This window comes from Stegostoma tigrinum, chromosome 8, assembly GCF_030684315.1.
Source record: "Stegostoma tigrinum isolate sSteTig4 chromosome 8, sSteTig4.hap1, whole genome shotgun sequence".
Classification (NCBI taxonomy): Eukaryota; Metazoa; Chordata; class Chondrichthyes; order Orectolobiformes; family Stegostomatidae; genus Stegostoma; species Stegostoma tigrinum.
This window is the reverse complement of record NC_081361.1, coordinates 37,438,220-37,455,521: the sequence shown is the minus strand read 5'-3', so window position 1 is coordinate 37,455,521 and position 17,302 is coordinate 37,438,220. Positions and strand designations below refer to the sequence as shown.

The 17,302-nt window shown below is 57.1% G+C and overlaps 1 protein-coding gene across 5 annotated transcripts in view; it reads right to left on the bottom strand.

Moving 5' to 3' along the window:
- Nucleotides 1–17,302, bottom strand: part of nek7 (NIMA-related kinase 7) — a 249,284-nt gene that overhangs the window by 131,496 nt on the left and 100,486 nt on the right. For all 5 annotated transcript variants that reach the window (XM_048539495.2, XM_048539497.2, XM_059647795.1 and 2 more), the window contains one exon: nt 13,037–13,177. In XM_048539495.2, coding sequence (XP_048395452.1) covers nt 13,037–13,177 — 141 coding nt within the window. The remainder of the gene's footprint in view (nt 1–13,036; nt 13,178–17,302) is intronic.

Below are 17,302 nucleotides of genomic sequence, written 5' to 3'. Positions count from 1 at the left end.
TCGCTCCCTCACTCACTCTCTCCACCTCGCGCGCTCGCTCCCTCCCTCACTCGCTCACTCTCCACCTCGCGCGCTCGCTCGCTCCCTCACTCGCTCACTCTCCACCTCGCGCGTTCGCTCGCTCCCTCACTCGCTCACTCTCCACCTCGCGCGCTCGCTCGCTCCCTCACTCGCTCACTCTCCACCTCGCGCGCTCGCTCGCTCCCTCACTCGCTCACTCTCCACCTCGCGCGCTCGCTCGCTCCCTCACTCACTCTCTCCACCGCGCGCGCTCGCTCGCTCCCTCACTCACTCTCTCCACCTCGCTCGCTCGCTCCCTCACTCACTCGCTCACTCTCCACCTCGCGCGCTCGCTCGCTCCCTCACTCACTCGCTCACTCTCCACCTCGCGCGCTCGCTCGCTCGCTCACTCTCCACCTCGCGCGCTCGCTCACTCACTCTCCACCTCTCGCGCTCGCACTCACTCACTCTCCACCTCGCGCGCACAAGCGCGCTCGCACTCACTCACTCTCCACCTCGCGCGCACAAGCTCGCTCGCCCACACTCACACTCTCCACCTCGCGCTCGCACGCTCGCTCACTCACTCACTCACTCACTCTCCACCTCGCGCTCGCTCGCGCGCTCGCACTCACTCACTCTCCACCTCGCGCGCACAAGCGCGCTCGCACTCACTCACTCTCCACCTCGCGCGCACAAGCGCGCTCGCACTCACTCACTCTCCACCTCGCGCGCACAAGCTCGCTCGCCCACACTCACACTCTCCACCTCGCGCGCGCACGCTCGCTCACTCACTCACTCACTCTCCACCTCGCGCACACGTGCTCGCTCACACACTCTCCACCTCGCGCGCGCTCGCTCGCTCGCTCACACACTCTCCACCTCGCGTGCGCTCGCTCACACACTCTCCACCTCGCTCGCGCTCGCTCGCTCCCTCACTCACTCGCTCACTCTCCACCTCGCGCGCTCGCTCGCTCGCTCACTCTCCACCTCGCACGCTCGCTCACTCACTCACTCTCCACCTCGCGCGCTCGCACTCACTCACTCTCCACCTCGCGCGCACAAGCGCGCTCGCACTCACTCACTCTCCACCTCGCGCGCGCAAGCTCGCTCGCCCACACTCACACTCTCCACCTCGCGCGCGCACGCTCGCTCACTCACTCACTCTCCACCTCGCGCTCGCTCGCTCGCTCACTCACTCTCTACCTCGCGCGCTCGCACTCACTCACTCTCCACCTCGCGCGCACAAGCGCGCTCGCACTCACTCACTCTCCACCTCGCGCGCACAAGCTCGCTCGCCCACACTCACACTCTCCACCTCGCGCTCGCTCGCTCGCTCACTCACTCTCCACCTCGCGCTCGCTCGCTCGCTCACTCACTCTCCACCTCGCGCGCTCGCACTCACTCACTCTCCACCTCGCGCGCGCAAGCGCGCTCGCCCACACTCACACTCTCCACCTCGCGCGCGCAAGCTCGCTCGCCCACACTCACACTCTCCACCTCGCGCGCGCAAGCTCACACGCGCTCGCTCACTCACTCTCCACCTCGCGCACACGCGCTCGCTCACTCACTCTCCACCTCGCGCACACGCGCTCGCTCACACACTCTCCACCTCGCGCACACGCGCTCACACACTCTCCACCTCGCGCGCGCTCGCTCACACACTCTCCACCTCGCGCGCGCTCGCTCGCTCGCTCACACACTCTCCACCTCGCGCACACGCGCTCGCACACTCTCCACCTCGCGCGCGCTCGCTCGCTCGCTCACACACTCTCCACCTCGCGCGCGCTCGCTCGCTCACACACTCTCCACCTCGCGCACGTGCGCTCGCTCACTCACTCTCCACCTCGCGCACGTGCGCTCGCTCACTCACTCTCCACCTCGCGCACGCGCGCTCGCTCACTCACTCTCCACCTCGCGCACGCGCGCTCGCTCACTCACTCTCCACCTCGCGCACGCGAGCTCGCTCGCTCACTCACTCTCCACCTCGCGCACACGCGCTCGCACACTCACTCTCCACCTCGCGCACACGCGCTCGCTCACACACTCTCCACCTCGCGCGCGCTCGCTCACACACTCTCCACCTCGCGCGCGCGCGCTCGCTCGCTCGCTCACACACTCTCCACCTCGCGCTCGCTCGCTCACACACTCTCCACCTCGCGCGCGCTCGCTCACACACTCTCCACCTCGCGCGCGCGCGCTCGCTCGCTCACACACTCTCCACCTCGCGTGCGCTCGCTCACACACTCTCCACCTCGCGCGCGCTCGCTCACACACTCTCCACCTCGCGCGCGCAGCGCTCGCTCGCTCGCTCACACACTCTCCACCTCGCGCTCGCTCGCTCACACACTCTCCACCTCGCGCGCGCTCGCTCACACACTCTCCACCTCGCGCTCGCTCGCTCACACACTCTCCACCTCGCGCGCGCGCGCTCGCTCGCTCGCTCACACACTCTCCACCTCGCGCGCGCTCGCTCACACACTCTCCACCTCGCGCGCGCTCGCTCACACACTCTCCACCTCGCGCGCGCTCGCTCACACACTCCCCACCTCGCGCGCGCTCGCTCACACACTCTCCACCTCGCGCGCGCTCGCTCACACACTCTCCACCTCGCGCGCGCTCGCTCACACACTCTCCACCTCGCGCGCGCTCGCTCGCTCACACACTCTCCACCTCGCGCGCGCTCGCTCGCTCGCTCACACACTCTCCACCTCGCGCGCGCTCGCTCGCTCGCTCACACACTCTCCACCTCGCGCGCGCCTCGCTCGCTCGCTCACACACTCTCCACCTCGCGCGCGCTCGCTCACACACTCTCCACCTCGCGCGCGCTCGCTCGCTCGCTCACACACTCTCCACCTCGCGCGCGCTCGCTCACACACTCTCCACCTCGCGCGCGCTCGCTCACACACTCTCCACCTCGCGCGCGCTCGCTCACACACTCTCCACCTCGCGCGCGCTCGCTCACACACTCTCCACCTCGCGCTCGCTCGCTCGCTCACACACTCTCCACCTCGCGCGCGCTCGCTCGCTCGCTCACACACTCTCCACCTCGCGCGCGCTCGCTCGCTCGCTCGCTCACACACTCTCCACCTCGCGCGCGCTCGCTCGCTCGCTCACACACTCTCCACCTCGCGCGCGCTCGCTCGCTCGCTCACACACTCTCCACCTCGCGCGCGCTCGCTCGCTCGCTCACACACTCTCCACCTCGCGCGCTCGCTCACACACTCTCCACCTCGCGCGCGCTCGCTCGCTCGCTCACACACTCTCCACCTCGCGCGCGCTCGCTCGCTCGCTCACACACTCTCCACCTCGCGCGCGCTCGCTCGCTCGCTCACACACTCTCCACCTCGCGCGCGCTCGCTCGCTCACACACTCTCCACCTCGCGCGCGCTCGCTCACACACTCTCCACCTCGCGCGCGCTCGCTCACACACTCTCCACCTCGCGCGCGCTCGCTCGCTCGCTCACACACTCTCCACCTCGCGCTCGCTCGCTCACACACTCTCCACCTCGCGCGCGCTCGCTCGCTCGCTCACACACTCTCCACCTCGCGCGCGCTCGCTCACACACTCTCCACCTCGCGCGCGCTCGCTCACACACTCTCCACCTCGCGCGCGCTCGCTCACACACTCTCCACCTCGCGCGCGCTCGCTCGCTCGCTCACACACTCTCCACCTCGCGCTCGCTCGCTCACACACTCTCCACCTCGCGCGCGCTCGCTCACACACTCTCCACCTCGCGCGCGCTCGCTCACACACTCTCCACCTCGCGCGCGCTCGCTCGCTCGCTCACACACTCTCCACCTCGCGCTCGCTCGCTCACACACTCTCCACCTCGCGCGCGCTCGCTCACACACTCTCCACCTCGCGCGCGCTCGCTCACACACTCTCCACCTCGCGCGCGCTCGCTCACACACTCTCCACCTCGCGCGCGCTCGCTCACACACTCTCCACCTCGCGCGCGCTCGCTCGCTCGCTCACACACTCTCCACCTCGCGCGCGCTCGCTCACACACTCTCCACCTCGCGCGCGCTCGCTCACACACTCTCCACCTCGCGCGCGCTCGCTCACACACTCTCCACCTCGCGCGCGCTCGCTCACACACTCTCCACCTCGCGCGCGCTCGCTCACACACTCTCCACCTCGCGCTCGCTCGCTCACACACTCTCCACCTCGCGCACGCTCGCTCGCTCACACACTCTCCACCTCGCGCGCGCTCGCTCACACACTCTCCACCTCGCGCGCGCTCGCTCACACTCTCCACCTCGCGCGCGCTCGCTCGCTCACACACTCTCCACCTCGCGCGCGCTCGCTCACACACTCTCCACCTCGCGCGCGCACGCTCACACACTCTCCACCTCGCGCGCGCACGCTCACACACTCTCCACCTCGCGCGCGCTCGCTCACACACTCTCCACCTCGCGCGCGCTCGCTCACACACTCTCCACCTCGCGCGCGCGCGCGCGCGCTCGCTCACACACTCTCCACCTCGCGCGCGCTCGCGCGCTCGCTCACACACTCTCCACCTCGCGCGCGCTCGCGCGCTCGCTCACACACTCTCCACCTCGCGCGCGCTCGCTCGCTCGCTCACACACTCTCCACCTCGCGCGCGCTCGCTCGCTCGCTCACACACTCTCCACCTCGCGCGCGCTCGCTCGCTCGCTCACACACTCTCCACCTCGCGCGCGCTCGCTCGCTCGCTCACACACTCTCCACCTCGCGCGCGCTCGCTCGCTCGCTCACACACTCTCCACCTCGCGCGCGCTCGCTCGCTCACACACTCTCCACCTCGCGCGCGCTCGCTCGCTCGCTCACACACTCTCCACCTCGCGCGCGCTCGCTCGCTCGCTCACACACTCTCCACCTCGCGCGCGCTCGCTCGCTCGCTCACACACTCTCCACCTCGCGCGCGCTCGCTCGCTCGCTCACACACTCTCCACCTCGCGCGCGCTCGCTCGCTCGCTCACACACTCTCCACCTCGCGCGCGCTCGCTCGCTCGCTCACACACTCTCCACCTCGCGCGCGCTCGCTCGCTCGCTCACACACTCTCCACCTCGCGCGCGCTCGCTCGCTCACTCCCTCTCCACCTCGCGTGCGCTCGCTCCCTCGCTCCCTCTCCACCTCGCGCGCGCTCGCTCCCTCGCTCACTCACTCTCCACCTCGCACACTCGCACTCATTCACTCTCCACCTCGCGCGCACGCGTGCGCTCGCTCACACTCACTCACTCTCCACCTCGCTCGCTCACGCATTCACTCACTCTCCACCTCGCGCACGCTTGCTCGCTCACGCATGCACTCACTCTCCACCTCGCTTGCTCACGCACTCACTCACTCTCCACCTCACGCTCGCTCGCTCACGCACTCACTCTCCACCTTGCTTGTTCACGCACTCACTCACTCTCCACCTCGCGCGCACGCGCTCGCTCGCTCACTCACTCACTCTCCACCTCGCGCGCACGCGCTCGCTCGCTCACTCACTCACTCTCCACCTCGCGCGCACGCGCTCGCTCGCTCACTCACTCACTCTCCACCTCGCGCGCACGCGCTCGCTCGCTCACTCACTCTCCACCTCGCGCGCACGCGCTCGCTCGCTCGCACTCACACTCCACCTCGCGTGCGCTCACGCATTCACTCACTCTCCACCTCGCGCACGCTTGCTCGCTCACGCATGCACTCACTCTCCACCTCGCTTGCTCGCGCACTCACTCACTCTCCACCTCACGCTCGCTCGCTCACGCACACACTCACGCACTCACTCTCTCCACCTCGCGCTCACTCACGCACTCACTCACTCACTCTCCACCTTGCTCGCGCACGCACTCACTCACTCTCCACCTCGCTCGCGCACAAACTCACTCACCCACTCTCCACCGTGCACGCTCGTTCACGCATGCACGCACTCACTCACTCTCCACCTCGCGCGCACGCGCTCGCTCGCTCGCACTCACTCACTCTCCACCTCGCGCGCGCTCACGCATTCACTCACTCTCCACCTCGCGCACGCTTGCTCGCTCGATCATGCACTCACTCTCCACCTCGCTTGTTCACGCACGCACTCACTCTCCACCTCGCTCGCGCACGCACACACTCACGCACTCACTCTCTCCACCTCGTGCTCGCTCACGCACTCACTCACTACCTCGCGTGCTCGCACTCACTCACTCTCCACCTCGCGTGCACGCGCTCGCTCGCTCACACTCACACACTCACTCTCCACCTCGCACGCGCTCGCTCGCTCACGCATTCACTCACTCTCCACCTCACGCGCGCTCACACTCACTCACCATCCAACTCGTGCACGCACTCGCTCACACTCACTCACTCATGCACGCGCTCTCGCGCACGCACGCACTCACTCACACTCCACCACGCGCGCTCGCTCACACTCACTCACTCTCCACCTCGCGCTCGCTCACTCACGCTCACTCACTCTCCACCTCGCTCACGCTCACTCACTCTCCACCTCGCTCGCTCACTCACTCACTCTCCACCGTGCACACGCACTCACTCACTCACGCTCACTCACTCACTCTCCAGCTCGCTCGCTCACGCACTCACTCACTCGCTCTCCAGCTCACGCACTCACTCACTCGCTCTCCACCTCGCTCGCGCACGCACTCGCTCGCACTCCAAGTCACGCGCTCGCACTCCACTACGTGCGCAGTCGCACTCACTCACTCTCCATCTCGCTCGCTCACGCATTCACTCACTCTCCACCTCGCGCACGCTTGCTCGCTCACGCATGCACTCACTCTCTCCACCTCGCTTGCTCACGCACTCACTCACTCTCCACCTCACGCTCGCTCGCTCACGCACACACTCACGCACTCACTCTCCACCTCGCGCTCGCTCACGCACTCACTCTCCACCTCGCTCGCGCACAAACTCACTCACTCACTCTCCACCGTGCACGCTCGTTCACGCATGCACGCACTCACTCACTCTCCACCTCGCGCGCACGCGCTCGCTCGCTCACTCACTCACTCTCCACATCGCGCGCACGCGTTCGCTCGCTCGCTCGCACTCACTCTCCACCTCGCGCGCGCTCACGCATTCACTCACTCTCCACCTCGCGCACGCTTGCTCGCTCAAGCATGCACTCACTCTCCACCTCGCTTGCTCACGCACTCACTCACTCTCCACCTCATGCTCGCTCGCTCATGCACTCACTCTCCACCTCGCTTGTTCACGCACTCACTCACTCTCCACCTCACGCTCGCTCGCCCACGCACTCACTCTCCACCTCGCTCGCGCACGCACACACTCACGCACTCACTCTCTCCACCTCGTGCTCGCTCACGCACTCACTCACTCTCCACCTCGCGTGCTCGCACTCACTCACTCTCCACCTCGCGCGCACGCGCTCGCTCGCTCACACTCACTCACTCTCCACCTCGCGCGCACGTGCTCGCTCGCTCACACTCACTCACTCTCCACCTCGCGCACGTGCTCGCTCGCTCACACTCACTCACTCTCCACCTCGCGCGCACGCGCTCGCTCGCTCACACTCACTCACTCTCCACCTCGCGCGCACGCGCTCGCTCGCTCACACTCACACACTCACTCTCCACCTCGCACGCGCTCGCTCGCTCACGCATTCACTCACTCTCCACCTCGCGCGCTCGCACTCACTCACTCTCCACCTCGCGCTCGCTCACGCACTCACTCACTCTCCACCTCACTCGCGCACAAACTCACTCACTCTCCACCGTGCACGCTCGTTCACACACGCACGCACTCACTCACTCACTCACTCTCCACCTCGCGCGCTCGCACTCACTCACTCTCCACCTCGCGCGCACGCGCTCGCTCGCTCACTCACTCTCCACTTCGCGCGCACGCGCTCGCTCGCTCACTCACTCTCCACTTCGCGCGCACGCGCTCGCTCGCTCACTCACTCTCCACCTCGCGCGCACGCGCTCGCTCGCTCACTCACTCTCCACCTCGCGCGCACGCGCTCGCTCGCTCACTCACTCTCCACCTCGCGCGCACGCGCTCGCTCGCTCACTCACTCTCCACTTCGCGCGCACGCGCTCGCTCGCTCACTCACTCTCCACCTCGCGCGCACGCGCTCGCTCGCTCACTCACTCTCCACCTCGCGCGCACGCGCTCGCTCGCTCACTCACTCTCCACCTCGCGCGCACGCGCTCGCTCGCTCACTCTCTCCACCTCGCGCGCACGCGCTCGCTCGCTCACTCTCCACCTCGCGCGCACGCGCTCGCTCGCTCACTCACTCACTCTCCACCTCGCGCGCACGCGCTCGCTCGCTCACTCACTCTCCACCTCGCGCGCACGCGCTCGCTCGCTCACACTCACTCACACTCCACCTCGCGCGCTCACACTCACTCACTCTCCAACTCGTGCACGCACTCGCTCACACTCACTCACTCATGCACGCGCTCTCGCGCACGCACGCACTCACTCACTACCTCATGCGCTCACACTCACTCTCCAGCACGCGCGCTCGCTCGCACTCACTCACTCTCCACCTCGCGCTCGCTCACTCACTCTCCACCTCACTCACGCTCACTCACTCTCCACCGTGCACACGCGCTCACTCACTCACTCTCCACCTCGTGCGCTCACTCACTCACTCACGCTCACTCACTCTCCAGCTCGCTCGCACACGCACTCACTCACTCGCTCTCCGGCTCACACACTCACTCATTCGCTCTCCAGCTCACACACTCACTCACTGGCTCTCCACCTCGCTCGCGCACGCGCTCTCGCGCACGCACGCACTCACTCACTACCTCATGCGCTCGCACTCACTCTCCACCACGCGCGCTCGCTTGCACTCACTCACTCTCCACCTCGCGCTCGCTCACTCACTCTCCACCTCGCTCACGCTCACTCACTCTCCACCTCGCTCACGCTCACTCACTCTCCACCTCGCTCGCTCACTCACTCTCCACCGTGCACACGCACTCACTCACTCACGCACTCTCCACCTCGTGCGCTCACTCACTCACGCTCACTCACTCTCCAGCTCGCTCGCACACGCACTCACTCACTCGCTCTCCAGCTCACACACTCACTCATTCGCTCTCCAGCTCACACACTCACTCATTCGCTCTCCAGCTCACACACTCACTCACTGGCTCTCCACCTCGCTCGCGCACGCGCTCTCGCGCACGCACGCACTCACTCACTACCTCATGCGCTCGCACTCACTCTCCACCACGCGCGCTCGCTTGCACTCACTCACTCTCCACCTCGCGCTCGCTCACTCACTCTCCACCTCGCTCACGCTCACTCACTCTCCACCTCGCTCACGCTCACTCACTCTCCACCTCGCTCACGCTCACTCACTCTCCACCTCGCTCGCTCACTCACTCACTCTCCACCGTGCACACGCACTCACTCACTCACGCACTCTCCACCTCGTGCGCTCACTCACTCACGCTCACTCACTCTCCAGCTCGCTCGCACACGCACTCACTCACTCGCTCTCCAGCTCACACACTCACTCATTCGCTCTCCAGCTCACACACTCACTCACTCGCTCTCCACCTCGCTCGCGCACGCACTCGCTCGCACTCCACCACGTGCGCGGTCGCACCCACTCACTCTCCATCTCGCACGCGCACCGCCCGACCCACTCTCCATGCACATGCTCATCCTCCGACTCACTCTCCAGCTCCATCGCGCGCGCGCATTGCCTGACTCACTCTCCATCTCCATCGCACATGCTCATCTCCCGACTCACTCTTCATCGCGCGCACACACACACACCCCGACTCAGTCTTCATCGTGCGTGCACGCACACACTCCCGACTCATTCTTCATCGCGCTCGCGTGCACGCACCCCCCGACTCACTCTCCATCTCCATTGCGCTCACGCGCACACCCCGACTCACTCTCCATCTCCATCGCACATGCTCATGCCCCGACTCACTCTTCATCGCGCGCGCACACACACTCCCTGCCACTCACTTCATCGCGCGCGCACACACACACACACACACACACACACACCCCGAGTCATTCTTCATCGCGCTCGCGTGCGCGCACCCCCCGACTCTCTCTCCATCTCCATCGCGCACACGCGCACACCCCAACTCACTGTCCATCTCCACGGCGCGCACGCGCACTCCCCGACTCACTCCGCATCGCGCGCGCGCACACACACGCCCCAATGACTCTTCACTGCGTGTGCGCGCGCGCACACACACATGCCCCAATCACTCTTCATCGCATGCACACACACACACACACACACACACCCCGACTCACTCTTCATTCGCTCTCCTCGTTCAGCTGCTCAAAAATTGGCTACACACTTGGCAACAATGAAAAGCATATAATGGGCATTTATGTCAATTGAGAATGTCGTTAGTGATGTCCTAGAAGATATCAAGGCCTTAAGCACTCACTACTCTTGGACCTCCTTTATGCTGGCCAGATCAGACAGAGCATTACAGGAAAAAAGCATGCAGTTTTTCAGACCCATCCTTACACAGTGGATTCTCAACAACACACCAAGCACACGAGTCCTGACAGCAAGAAGAAAAGAAAACAAAAAGGAAATACAGTAAACAGTGTCTGCAAGAATAAGTCAGAGGCTTGGATTCCTACAACAAATAACACCTCCTGACTCCCAAAAGCCTATCCACCACAAGTCAGGAGTGTGATGGAATACTCCCTATTTGACTGGATGGGCCCACGTTCAACAATATGCAAGAAGCTTGACACCAAACAGGCCAAAGCAGCCCACTTAATTGGCACCACATCTACAATTATCCACTCCCTCCACCACCACTGCATAGTACACAGTGCTGGTACTATCTACACTGTAGAAATTCAACAAAGATCCTCAGACAACACCTGCCAAACCCACAAGTACTTCTATCTGGGAGGACAAGGACAGCATATAAACACAGGAGCATCATCACCACTACCTGCAAGTTCTTCTCCAAGCAACTCACTGCCACTTAGAAATATATTGCCATGCCTTCACTGTTACTGGGTCAAAATCCTCCAATTCCCTCCCTAAAGCACTGTGGGTTACCTCCAAGGCTGGGACTCAACCACCTTGTCAAGGGCAACTAGAGTCGGGCATAAATACTGGCCAAAGTCCATGTTCCATGAGTGAATTAAAAAAACAGAAAACCTCAATGATGGTGCAGTGCAGAAGTGCAAAAGCTTTCCCAATGGACCTCAGCTACCAGGACCAAGTGGATAATCCTTGTTTTCCTCCTGAGAGGAGGAAAACTTGACTGCCACCCAATATACCACCTTCAAATTACTCATTCTGACACCAAAGTGTGATAGCAGTGTGAATCATGTAGAAAACGCACTGCAGCAATTCATTAAGGCTCTTTCTATAAACACACTCCAAACTCAGGACAACTACCGGCAAATGCATGGGAACACCATTAACTTGCAAGCTCCCCTTAAAGCCACACAAGGAGGTTAATGTGATACCATACCACCATTTTTCCCATTAGCACTGGGCCAAAATCATGTAACTTATGCTGACCACACTGTGAATTTTCTAACACCCCACAGACAGCAATAACTCACCATTTTGTGATGGGTGACAAACGCTGACTTAGCTCACGACACACACATCCACATCAAGCCAATTTCAGCTACTTAATACATAACATGAGCTCAAGAATCACTACTCATTGTAATGTTTGCTATTTTTTTCAAATACTGATATTTAGATACTTTTATGCTGTAAAGCCCAGATACAGTCAAGATCTGGATGACTGGCAACAGTGCAAGTCACATCATACAAGTGCCATGCACTGACCATCTTCAGTGAAAAAGCATCTCACCAACTCCATGTGACATTCAATTAGTTCACCATCAGTCCAACTTCACACTAACACCATCACCACACTGAAAATTAATTACACCAGCCACACAAATATCATGGACTACAGCCAGTGAGAGACCTTGTATCTTGCAGCAAGTGGATCATCTCGACTCTTCAAAAATTCTGATTCCGAAAAAAAAAATCAGCATTTTGGTCAGATATTTTCAATTTGCCTGGATGTAGCAAGCATAATATTTGAGAAGTGTAATATCACCCAGGGAACAACAATTTGCTTTGTTGGCAATTCATCCCTTTGCCTAAATACCCACTTTCACCAGCAGCAGCATGCTGGTAGCTGCCGCATGTATTTCTTTTAAAACATAAAATGTACTGTTTCAATGAGCAAAGGCTTTCTTTCTCAGCAGCACCACCATCTCAAAAGTTAAGGTTAACAGGTACGTGAGAACACCATAACCTCCATGCTTACTTCAGATCATCAACGGTTCTGACTTGAAAATATAACAATTTTTTTTTGATTTGATCATTGTTACAGTCAGTCAATCTAAAACAAGTTGGTTTGTCTGGTGTCTGCTTTCATTCCTTAGCAACGGCATGTTCGAACAATACCCTGGCACCATGCGGCACTCGAATCGAAGATAGTGCAGTGCTTGTCGTAGCAAATGAGGTGCAAAGTTTTGAAAACAACATGCCCCCCAAAAAAAAGTGTCGACAAAGAAGGAGTTCACAACACTTCTGTTCTTGGATGAAATCATGGCTGAAAGATGAACCTGGTCAATACTCTGCAGTAGGGTAAGCTTAGTTTCAGTATTTTACTTCACTTTTTGGACTTTTCTTGGTAAATTTAGCCAGTGATTGTTTCCATTTCTTTTGAGAAGCATCCCCCTAGCCACAGTGGACACTTCAATCATTGTAGTGAACTTTTTTTTAAAACAGAAGTGATTCCTTTATGGCCAAATTCCAATGAGTATCTTCAACTGAATAAAATGTACAGTTCAAGAAATTCAGGTTCTCGAATGGCAACAAGGATGGATTATAGATGCTAATGCAAATAATGATTCAAATTCTTGCTGTAGTCACTAAATATCAAATCACAGCTTTGACATGACTACAAAATAAATCTAAAACAAACAACACATTTTTATTTTGTATCTAACTTTTGTGTAGAAATACTTGAATGGTTATTGATTCTCGGCTTTGGTTCTGACTGTATTTGTGGTCCAATACTAATCAAAAATAATTTACATGAACATACCTGCACTTTCTTCAAAGCTACAGGCATCCCATCTAGAAGGCATGCTGCTCGATACACTTCGCTAAATTGTCCACGGCCAATCTTCTTCTCTATTTGGAAGTTTCCCAGAGTACCAAGGCCCAAATCAGGACGCAGGGGCTTCTGTCAATTTGAACAGTGCAAGAAGACAAAGAAAAGTAAGATACACACCATCACAGAAATAGAAAAGAGCTGAACATTCCTAACCATTTTTGCCATTCTGGCACCGTGATTTTTCAAGTCAATTCATAATTCAATGCTGCTAAACTTGTAATTCATGCATAAATAGCATTACAACACAAAAAAATTCAAACAATTTGGAAAATCTGGCAGAAGAACTAAAATTAGAATCAGAACCCTGACAGAGTGGAAACAGGCCATTTGGTCCATCGGGTCCACACGAACCCTCCAAACAGCACCACAGACCCAATCTGCCCCTGCATTTCCCATGGCTATTCCACCTACCGCGTACATCCCTGAACACTATGACACTTTAGCATGGCCAAACCATCTAACCTGCTCATCTTTGGACTGTGGGAGGAAACCAGAGCACCCAAGGAAACCCATGCAGATATGGGGACAATGTGCAAATTCCACACAATCACTTGAGGGTGGAATTGAACCTAGGTCCCTGAAACTGTGAGGTAGCAGTTCTAACAACTGAGCCACCATGCCACAGTTATGAGCCTATGATTGTTTGGTTAAGATTAATTCTATCATTTTGAAAATTAGAAATAATATAAACTAAATGTATGGCAGATCTAACTTTGGGGTTTCCCAAAATAAGAACATTTTCCAATGTGTTTCTTTGGAGTATTTTTAAGGCTCCTTGTGTCATAGACCATCCTTATTAATGACAGTAAGAAAACTACCCTGTCACAGACACTCTTAAATTTACCATCAGTAAAGTTACAAGCTTTGTTTGAAAAGCGCTTCCTAATTGTTCTTTCCATCTGGACAGTGAAAATATAAAGCGAAGCAAGACTGGATTTCTTGCTAGCTAAGCCTTTCTCAAAGAACATTAATTTAAGATAGTGATTTTAAGGAATCGTGACCATAACTATGTATGTCATTGTTCTGTAGTGTGGTGGATTGAAGCACTCATATTCAATAAGCTCAAGGTATTTGCATTTTTGAGCCACTTGGGAAATCTTCACTTCATACAAGATGCAGATAAAATGATCACTTTATTGTGAAAATATTAGTTAAAGTCTCAAATAAATGTGTTCCTGAACTTAGTTCAAGACCACTAACATGTAAACATTTGGACGCACTTGAAGGCAAAATATGGACTATAAGACATGGAAGCAGAATTTAGGCCAATCAGCCCATTGAATCTACTCTGCCATAGCTGATAAGTTTCTCAACCCATTAACCTGCTTTCTCCTCATAACCCTTGGTAATCAAGAACCTATCTATTTCCGTTTTAAATATATTCAACGGCTTGGCCTTCACAGTCTTCTGTGGCAGTGAATTCCATGGATTCACTACTCTCTGACTGAAGAAGTTTCTCCTTATCGCTGTTCTGAAAGGTTTTCCCTTTACTCTAAGGCTGTGCCCTTGGGTCCTAGCTTCTCCGACCAATGGAATCATCTTCCCAACATCCACTCCGTCCAGGCCATTCAGTATTCTATAAGCTTCAATTCGATCTCCACAACCCCCGGCCCCCAACTTCCTCCTACTACATCCATCAATTATGAACCCACAGTCCACAAACGTTCCCCATATGTTAAGCTTTTCATTCCTGGACCATTCTTGTGATCCTCCTCTGAACCCACTCTAGGTCTAGTACATCTTTCCAGAGATACGGGGCCCAGTTTTTCTTTATGTATTCAAGTACTGTTTTTTATATCGCATTAGCTTATTTCTTTGAAGACCCATCCAAAGGTCTCACTTGGTTGAGGCAACCATGGAGGTAAAGACATATCATTCCAAAACTTCCTGAAAAAAAATTCACGAAATCATAGAATGGTTACAGGACAGAAGTGAGCTATTGAACCTGATGAGGCAGTCTGGCTCTCCTGGAGAGCAATGTAGCAAATGTTACATCCCAGTCTTAGCACATAGCCAGTATTATTTTTCTCTTTCAAATAGTAACTAATTCCCTTTTAAAGCCACGAGGGAGTCCGACTAACACCTGGAGGAGGAGTCAGGCTCCGAAAGCTTGTGTTTTCAAATAAACCTGTTGGACGATAACCAGGTGTCGTGTGAACTCTGATCTTCTTCACCCCAGTCCAACACCAGTATCTCCACATCATCACCATTCAAACCAGGGCGTTTTCTAATCATAAGTATTTCCCTGTGAGTATACATTAGTTGTGACAACCTTTGAATCAAGAGCTAATGCTCTTAGCACAATGTAACAATTTAAAACAGATGAGACAGCAACCAAGAAAATGCAACACAGATCTTACAAGTGATGGACATGAAATCAACTTATTAAACTATCAAGTGTGATGTCTGTTCAGTAGAATATTCTGATGTAAATCTTGCTGATAATCAATTCTGGTGCAAAACAATTCAATACCAAAGATGAAATTACTTTTAAGTTTTTCTGCTCCACCAACGTCTCCAGTCAAAGAAGTTTAAAAGATAATACCATTACTCCACTACATACATTTACAACATTAAATACTTCATTAATTTTATTGCAGGCTTCAGCGTCCCCCAAATCTGCCTGCTTTACATCCTGAGATAATGGGAACTGCAGATGCTGGAGAATTCCAGGATAATAAAATGTGAGGCTGGATGAACACAGCAGGCCAAGCAGCATCTCAGGAGCACAAAAGCTGACGTTTCGGGCCTAGACCCTTCATCAGAGAGGGGGATGGGGAGAGGGAACTGGAATAAATAGGGAGAGAGGGGGAGGCGGACCGAAGATGGAGAGTAAAGAAGATAGGTGGAGAGAGTATAGGTGGGGAGGTAGGGAGGGGATAGGTCAGTCCAGGGAAGACGGACAGGTCAAGGAGGTGGGATGAGGTTAGTAGGTAGATGGGGGTGCGGCTTGGGTGGGAGGAAGGGATGGGTGAGAGGGAGAACAGGTGAGGGAGGCAGAGGCAGGTTGGACTGGTTTTGGGATGCATTTTTCCATCCCCACCCCTGTCTGGGTTCCGGAGAGACCACTCTCTCCGTGACTCCCTTGTTCGCTCCACACTGCCCTCCAACCCTACCACACCCGGCACCTTCCCCTGCAACCGCAGGAAATGCTACACTTGCCCCCACATCTCCTCCCTCACCCCTATCCCAGGCCCCAAGATGACATTCCACATTAAGCAGAGCTTCACCTGCACATCTGCCAATGTGGTATACTGCATCCACTGTACCCGGTGTGGCTTCCTCTACATTGGGGAAACCAAGCGGAGGCTTGGAGACCGCTGTGCAGAACACCTCCGCTCAGTTCGCAATAAAGAACTGCACCTTCCAGTCGCAAACCATTTCCACTCCCCCTCCCATTCTTTAGATGACATGTCCATCATGGGCCTCCTGCACTGCCACAATGATGCCACCCGAAGGTTGCAGGAACAGCAACTCATATTCCGCCTGGGAACCCTGCAGCCATATGGTATCAATGTGGACTTCACCAGTTTCAAAATCTCCCCTTCCCCAACTGCATCCCTAAACCAGCCCAGTTTGTCCCCTCCCCCCCTGCACCACACAACCAGCCCAGCTCTTCCCCCCCACCCACTGCATCCCAAAACCAGTCCAACCTGTCTCTGCCTCCCTAACCTGTTCTTCCTCTCACCCATCCCTTCCTCCCACCCCAAGCCGCACCCCCATCTACCTACTAACCTCATCCCACCTCCTTGACCTGTCCGTCTTCCCTGGACTGACCTATCCTCTCCCTACCTCCTCACCTATACTCTCTCCACCTATCTTCTTTACTCTCCATCTTCGGTCCGCCTCCCCCTCTCTCCCTATTTATTCCAGTTCCCTCTCCCCATCCCCCTCTCTGATGAAGGGTCTAGGCCCGAAACGTCAGCTTTTGTGCTCCTGAGATGCTGCTTGGCCTGCTGTGTTCATCCAGCCTCACATTTTATTATCTTGCTTTACATCCTGCTTTGGTTAATGCCAATGTCATACTGTAACTTCCCTAGCAAGTCTTGGGCCGAGTCACGATTTCACAGACTTGAGATTTGGATATTATATCTCTGCCTCCTTCTCATTCTCTATTCCACTCCTGTCCTTCAATTCCCCAATTCTTTCACTCCCTCAACCGAACACAAGAATCTGACCAGTGGCTTCTGAAAT